Below are 8,476 nucleotides of genomic sequence, written 5' to 3'. Positions count from 1 at the left end.
AAATAGTCTTACAAGAAGCCTGGCAGCAAAGTTGCCAACCGACAGGCTCTGCTGCACTATCTCTCTTACCTCCTTATCAGACAGCAAATACAGAGAAGGCACAGGGAAGTCTGGATTTGGAACAACGAGTTCATCAAGTGGTATCTTGCAAAAATCCTTGCTGCTTCTTTCTGGCGGCAGTGGCGGCCCTTCAAATTCTTCTCGAAACCTCTCGGGGTTTATTACATAGCTGAGAAATTCCCTCCTGTCAGGCCCTGGCACATGGATTCTCCTCTGCTGTTGGTACGAGCGCCTTTGCTCTGTGTCTCTTCGTCGACACCTCTCATCAAGCTTCCCAACAAACTCCAATGTCCACACTCTGTCATTCTTTGCTCTGGGGTACAGTATCTGCACATAATGTCGAATTAATTTAATTCTAGTGGGGTCAAGCTGTTTCTTGCCTAAAGATCCACTACAGTTGTATTGCTTCCGTAAGTTTTCATGAGTAAACAGTTCAGGAAATAAGAGAACAAGCAATCGAGAGGCAAAGTTGCCTATGGAAAGACTGCTTTCATATATGCTTTTAATCTGTTCTTTGTTCAACAGGTAATCCGGGACAGGGACATCAAAATCAGGAGGCGGAAAGTCAAGTTTGTCGAAGTCTATGGGTACAAGCCAAATTTTTTTTGAGCGTCTGCCTGGTTTTTCATATTCAAAACTGTCTTCCACTTTTATGATTGAAACATCATCTGGTAAACTAGAAGAATCATAATAGTCATCCCTCATCTGATCACATTCACTTCCATCCATATATGTGTTTTCAAGCTCATCGTTTATTCGCTGAACGCATTGCTGCAACCAGGCTTCTTCTTCTTGTACATCTGGAAAGTAAATTTCAGTGTACCTACGGATTATTTGAAGCCGATGAGGATCCAGAAGTTGTCTTCCAGAGTCTCCAAAGCAGCTGTACCTTTCAGCTAATTTTCTGTGGTCGAAGAGTTCTGGAAACAATCGATGTAACAAGAAAACAGAAAATTCCCCTGGAGAAGAAGCTTCATCTAAAAATTCATTGAGATCCTGAGCATCCAGCATGTAATCTGAGGCAATGGCACTACTCCTGTCCAAGGACAAAGCTTCATCCTGCTCTTTATCATCAATAAAATGAGAGGATTCGACTTGCTCAGTCTCATAAAAACTGGATGACTGCACATTCTGCTGACTGTTTTCCATTTCCCTTTGAGCCCAAAATCTATTGAAAAAATCATTGACTTGAGGCAAACATTCCACCTGCCACACAGCTGTATTCTTCACAGAAGGATAACAAACTTCCACATAGTTACGGATCAGCTGCAGATGAAGAGATTCAAGTTTCCTTTTGTTGAGAAAGCCGCACGCACTGCAGCTTCTGCTGAACTCATCGTCACTGAAAAGCTCTGGGAAGAGCTGCACTAGCAGCCGGCAAGCGAGGTCTCCACCTGATGTGCTTTGATCCATGATTTGTTTGAGCTCCGCAGAAGTCAGCTGGTACTCTGGGGGGGGCTTGAAGTCTGCAACGGACTCTGCTGGACTGACTTGCTTTTTAATTCTGCTAACCTCCAGAGACAACAGGTCAACTTTACTGTGAAGCTGAGTCATATTGGTATTGAGGGTGTTAAGTGTGTAGAACATCTTCTGTATCAAAGAATATATATTTGGGTCAGAATCTGTGGTGGCTGCTGTTACAGCAATGGCTGCAGCTGAGTCCCTTTTGCGTTGGTCATTCAAAGTCCGAAGAGGCAAGGGACTGCTGGGGTTGATTTTATCAAACAGCTCGTAAGAAGCAAACTGCTCTGCTCCTGCTGGGTTCTTCTTCTCCGTGATTTTGTGTGAGATGCCATAGAGAGGTTTTTTGTAAGATGGAGTGGTTATGTCACTGAAAGATTCTTCTTCACAGAGCCACGTTACGTTAGAATTCTTATTCTTGTTCGGCTGCTCTGCATTTACCTGAGTGGGTGAGCCAGTATCTCTGTTTTTCAAGTTTGAAAGGGGACCCTTTAAATGAATAAATATTGTATTAGTAAGACCGCCTTAAAAATATTAGCTATAAATATGTTACATACATATGCAAAGTCAAATTTTCTCCAGAGGACTTAGCTGTGTTAAATACATCAGAATTAATAAATTCACTATAAAAAAAAAATTAAGAAGACAGTAAAGTATTATTTAGGTGGTTTTGGTTGGTTGGTTTGGCTCATGGTTTTCTCCATGGAATAGAAACACAGTAATAACCCTTAGTACTCTTTACCCACAGGGCTCTAACTGCTCTCACAAATCAAGTATCATTATGCTTCACCTTGCATATGAGGATCTTGGGCTGTAAAGAATTTGGGTGGCAACAAGTCAGCAACAGAGCCAAGAATAGAATCTAGATTTTCTGACTCCTGGTCTTGTGACCTTGCCACTGCCTCCAACAACTGCATTTAACATTCCAGCACTCTCTTTAGGTTAGCTTTTGAAAATACCACAAAGGCTGTAAGATACTAAAATTATGCTTCTTTTCTTTCTGAACTGTAATTAAAAAAAAAAATAAATATTCAATTTAAATAATAAAAACTTAAAAACAAAGCGAAAAGTACCTTGGTATTTCCTTTTTACAAAGGGAAGCCCAAGATTTATTTATTTCTGAAAGGCAGGAAGTTTAGCCTCATGGGTTTCTAATTTTCTAAATTATTTATATAAAAACCCAGTAATGATCTCTAAAGGAATTACTGTTTTCAATAATTTTTAACTCTTCCACATTGCTTGAAATTGAAAGCAAGCATTTACACCAACCCACAGCAAATATGCAGGGCTTGGGTGGGTTGGGTTTTTTTGCAAACACATGGATATTGCAAATAGAAGCTAAGTAGATACAACAGAATCAAAATCCAACATACAGAATTCAAACATGAGAAAACACTCACAGATTTTAGAGAAGACTGTACCGAAACATTTTGCTTGGCTTGTTCCACAGAACATTAATTAGGCAAAAACCCACAGAATTTGCATTTAAGTATTGAAACAAACGAAAAACAGACTTGAGGTCTGACCTGAGAGCCACAAGCAATTTGTAATTCTAGTGAAGACCCTGCTACATCATACAGTGGGGAACTTGAATTAAAGTTCCCTCTGAAAAAATAGAACTGTAATGCTCATGAAACTGACGGGGTCCCCACGTACACTCACACTTGGCATCTGCTTACTGCAGTGACAAACTGCATCTAATTACTTTTTAATTTCTAATGCAATATATACTCAAAAAGGCTCAGAAAGAACAAGCTGGTTTCCACTCCAAGTTTAGAAACCAGCAGATTTAATTAACTTGAAGTTGCATTTCCAAGTTCTGTTCTTATTCACATCATACAACCCTCTATGTGAAACCTCATGTTTTTCACATCCAAAGCTGTGTGGATAGGCAGATGATAAAATGAAAGCATTAATGCAAAGGCAACATATTTCACAGATATCTGCAGAATCCCTAGCCATGGTGGGCTTACAACTGATGTCCAGATCCTATTTATAAGACTGTTCTTCCAGTTCCACTCATATAGCACATTTGCTAGGAGGACAGCAAGGAACCAGAGTCCTGTAACACCACCAGCTATTAAAGGGTGACTTTTACCCCAGCAAGTGGTATGTTATGTCCTAACTAAATCAGCTCTTTGTGACTTGTAAAATACCAGAACACAAGAGAATGAATTGTGAGCAAACTGAGATCCACGTTGCTCCCACCTAACTATAGGGTCCTCTGTTGGGTCTAAAGTCATACACCACCTATACTTGTCAGTGAAGAAACAGATATTTCCAGATGGCAACAGAGCTCTCCCAAATAGATATCACCTGAAAGCAGGTCATTAAAATCTCCGCTGACAAAAAACATACTTCTGCTCCCCAGTCAGACACCTACGCTGAATTACAAATTTCTTTTACCATTTTAGATCAAAAGAACAAAAGAAAACTGCAATTCTGGAGAACACATTTCTCATGCATACAGTGCGATCTGCTACCTAAATAGCTAGCTCTACCATTAACAGTCCTGTTTATAGAGAACATTACAAATATTCCTTTACATACGGAGTACGATTCATTCAATTCCCTCTCCACTAAACAGCTTGCCACATGCCACCAGCTGCCTGTCAATTTTCATCAGAACTCCTGCTGTACCTTTTCCCTAATTATTTATGTAATAAAACTTGGCAATGTGGGAGTAACTTCTATTAATGCACACCTCACACAGAGCCAGGGCACAGCAACATTAGAATGTGTATTAAACAGCACAAATTCATTGTCTTAATTTATCTTACTGCACTTTGAAGTGACTATTGTGGAAGTCTGTGTTATCAATTTTGGATGCATTGCTCTGGAGGAAGAGAAGTGTTCATGCTAAGAACTACAGCACATCTCTGCTGTGATGGCAGCTGAACTTCTGTGCTTTCACTAATGCAGCTCAGAGTGTATGGATCTTCTTGCAGGACAGATTTGGTTATCTATCTTCATTTCAGAAACACATAGTCACTGTTTGACTAATGGATGACAACACATTTGGGCCTATATTTAAGGATTTTTTGTCTCAGATACATTCTTGTTTTTTTTCTTTTTGCTTTTAATTATCTCATCTTTATACAGTTTCCACCTGAGAACAGCACTATCCACAGCATAAATACATGACTTTTCATAAATTCTCCAATTAAACTAGTATGTAATATTTTAAAACCTATTTTTAAATCCATTACACTGATCTTTAAACATCAATGTATTTCAGATCATACTACACCCATTTAAGATGATCAGTTTTAAAGTACCATCAAAAAAGTAAGCAAGATACTGTCCTATGAGATTCAACCTACAAAAGATAGTGCTGCTTTTCATTCTATATTTGCATAGCAAGTTTTTATATTATATGCATTCTTTGAGCATTTGCAAAATGTAGTATTTTGGTAAATATCGACCAATATAAGTAATTGCGAAATAGTCTCCCACATTATCTCTTGGACTCCTAAAGCCAAGTTTTAAAAGTTGTTTAGTTATTGCTCTGTTCAGTGCTAAAGTCCAGCACTTTGTTTATTATGCTTAATAAACAAAGTCTAAACACATGTAAGAATACAGAGCATAATATTCTAGCATATGAGTAAAGAATAATAAACACATGATCAAGAAACATTTTAAAAGGTTCTATCAAACACATGAGAACTTGAAAATGTCCCGTAAATAAACTTCTGTAGCTTCTTTAAATCTTTGACACTTAAAAAAAAAAAATTTAGAGAAAACTAATTTCTGGTTATGAAATGACAATCAGAATTAAGAAAAAAAGGGAAATGTCTTCTGAAAGAAAGTAATTTAGTAGCACAATCACCAGCCCAACAGTACAGTTATATAACATAAGTAGTACGGCTCTGTTTATACCATACATAAATGCCTGTGATTTGTAGTAAAAATATACCACAAAGCACAATATTCTCAAAAATAATTAACATTTTGTCCTCAGTTTAATCAGAAATAATTAAATAAGTCATCAACTAAACCAAGTTATTGGTACTAGAAAAGTAATTAACTTTAAAAATGTAGTCAGGATTGAGGACTATTTCTGGTTGGTTGTTTAACTAAACATGCTGATTCTTCGGGGTCACTCAAGAATGAATTTTCTTCATTGTTACTGGGTGACTTTCTGATATTATCAAGTCCAAAGTTCTAATTAATTTCAAATTAAATTTAAAAATTTATTAAAGGCAAATAGTAAAATGCAACCCAAGCACAGTTCAGAGACCATTATGAAGCTTTTTTTTAGGAATTTGAATGCATGTAAAAAAATTATAAAAAGAGAAAGGAAAAGAAAGAAACTGTGTTATATGATTAAAACCTACCTACCGCAGGCATTCAGGGAAAAAAGCAGCACCCAGAAGTCAGAGAGATGGCAGAAAAAGAAATATGAAGAGCTATGGCTAGAAAGGAGAAATGAAATGCGCAAATACAACATGCAATAACTGCCTAGGTAGCAGAACAGCAGAAAACGGTATGTGAATTAGAGTAGGTCACAAACTAAATATAACCCAGGGCCTGTCTGAAGTTATTCAAAAGAGGATGGATTTGAATCTAGGTTATTTTAATGAAGTGCTGAGTGTGAGAAACAGGAGGTCATTACACTGCTCTAAAGGGTGTTAGAAGAGATGTGACTACCCAGCACTGGACATCACCCTTTCAGGAATCTCAAAGAGAAAACAAAAATGTAAGGTGAGTCCTCAAGAAGAGCTGAAACCCCAATATGTTGGTCTTGAAATGGAAAGGCTGAGGGAGGACAACACCTCACCAATTTTCGCATGTGCAGAGGACTTGCCTAGGAACAGATGATCACTGCTCTCCCTACTGAAAAGAACAAGGACAAAAGGAAACTTGCTCAGTTTCAGCAAAGATTAATGAAAATCTCCAATTGCTAGAGAGGTGAAACGCTGGAACAGGATAATGGAAGAGACTGAGCTTCTCCTTCACTGCCTGGACAAACACCTGGAGTGTCGTAAGTTGGATGCTGCACCCGAAGTTGTAATACATTCTGTTCTTGATATGCTGAAGTCTTCTGCATCCCTACATTTTTATCTTTCAAATAATATACAAATCTATACTTGTGTCATTGACATTGAAATCTGTATCACAGAAGGAAGAATTACAGCCCTGATTCCGTCACTGAGGGTCTAGCTGAAGGGCTGTGTGACATGAGAGGGACTACAATCAGAGTCACAGTCAATTAATCCAAACCACTACCTGCTCCTATATTCTCTAACAAACAATAAAAATATACTTCATATGAATGAATTAACCTGTAACTGTATTTCATATATATAATTGCTCCCACATTATTTAAAGAAATACCCACACAAGTAGCATGTGCAAACTGAGTTAAGATTAGACATATTTGCCTCAAACTCACTACTAATGCAAGTCTAGTTAAATGACTGGCATTTTGCTTATAGCAGCAACAAATTTAGCCTATAAAATATAAGCAGAAAAATCAGAGAATCATGTATAGAGAAGTCACCTCTTGTGTAAAGCGTCTTTTCTTCACGCTGGGTAAGACATCTTGCTGGCTTCCATCACAACCAAGTGAGGTCTGTTTCCGTTTGTTGGAATCCTGCAGCAAAGTAACCGTGCCATCCAACGAGTGCTTCTCAGCAGATCTGGATGATACTGAGCAGTCTAGAGCTTCATCTTCATTTTCTGTTTCAACTTTCACAACATTATTTTTAGGAATTTTTACTGGATAAAAAAGAAGGTTTAGAAAGATAAAGCACTCTCTCCAGAAAACCATGACACCCACAATACAATCTTTCAGGTTTTGTTTCTTTTTATGAAAATGCGTTCTGAAGAACATCATTACTTTTTATGACTTGTACGATAAGTCTATGCTGAAGCCACCCAAAAGTCACTTTTTCATTATGCTAGGAAGCATTCAGTTGTCCACTAAATAATAGTTTCTTCCCCAAAGAGTCTCAAGTATGAACAATGTTACAGTAGGAAGATTTATTTGGAAGTGAGGGAAGGATGTAGAGCAGAAAATACAATAAGTAATAAAGATCATGGTGTATTTTAGATAGCTTTTTAAAACCATTAATGTAATCTGGTTTGATCCAAGCACATTTTTTATCAGGTTACAAAGGCTTTAATTCAGCAAGTATTTTTGCCTGATCATAAATTACATAAAATGTAGCATTTTACCTTCATCATCATCAGTGATTTCAGCTGAATTCATCTTCTATCTCACTAAAGAACAAAACAAAAATAAGTATCAGCATCTTTTGTCATCTGGAAATATCTACATCTGCTTTTATAATTACTTTTAATCTAGAGCCATTGGGCATTAACAGCCCACAGATAATTTCCATGTTTGTAATAATTTTCAGTAAATTTCATGGCCATCTATAGACCTGACTACATGCAAACAATATTGCAGACAGCATGTGACAGCTAGGAAAGTATTTAAAACTATGTGTCTTTATCTGCTATGTAGAAAAACAAAAGCCACCTTCTCTATAAAGTATCTTGGCAGTATATAAATGGAAGTTAACTGCATTAAACTCTCCACCCTGTACCGAGTCACTACTTCTTACTACAGTCAAATGTTTTTGTATTGTCGTTACAGGTGACCCCAAAGTCATCACAGAAGGAAAACTCATCATAAACTGTAATACACATGCTGCAGCTAAGTTTTCACTCAAAAATCTTTTATCTTTTGGTATGATTACATCAATTCAAGCAGAGCCATCTGCAGACCTACAGTAACTCCTTTTTTTCTGTTAGCCTCTAAATAATGTAGGAATGTTTTTTGTAAGCAAAACCAAATATATGTATTACTCTAGCATGATTTTAGCATTACTTCTCACATGAAGAACTCAGCTGTACTTCCGTTTCATGGAAAACTAATTTTGCAAGTTACTTGGGGGCAAATCTCAATCTGTGAACATGTTCCAAGAAGATACTCCAAATCTTTTGG

At 37.3% G+C, this 8,476-nt stretch overlaps 1 protein-coding gene across 1 annotated transcript in view; it reads right to left on the bottom strand.

Moving 5' to 3' along the window:
• Positions 1-7,746, bottom strand: part of BEND3 (BEN domain containing 3) — an 8,029-nt gene extending 283 nt beyond the window's left edge. Inside the window, 2 exon segments of the mRNA XM_010012025.1 lie at positions 1-2,010; positions 7,702-7,746. Of these exon segments, the coding sequence (XP_010010327.1) occupies positions 1-2,010; positions 7,702-7,713 (2,022 nt within the window). The 5' untranslated portion in view covers positions 7,714-7,746.
• Positions 7,747-8,476: the final 730 nt, after the last annotated feature.

The sequence above is a fragment of the Nestor notabilis genome, unplaced genomic scaffold (assembly GCF_000696875.1).
Source record: "Nestor notabilis isolate BGI_N333 unplaced genomic scaffold, ASM69687v1 scaffold7003, whole genome shotgun sequence".
NCBI classification, from domain to species: domain Eukaryota; kingdom Metazoa; phylum Chordata; class Aves; order Psittaciformes; family Psittacidae; genus Nestor; species Nestor notabilis.
The sequence above is the reverse complement of the archived record's forward strand: the minus strand, read 5'-3'. Positions and strand labels throughout refer to the sequence as shown.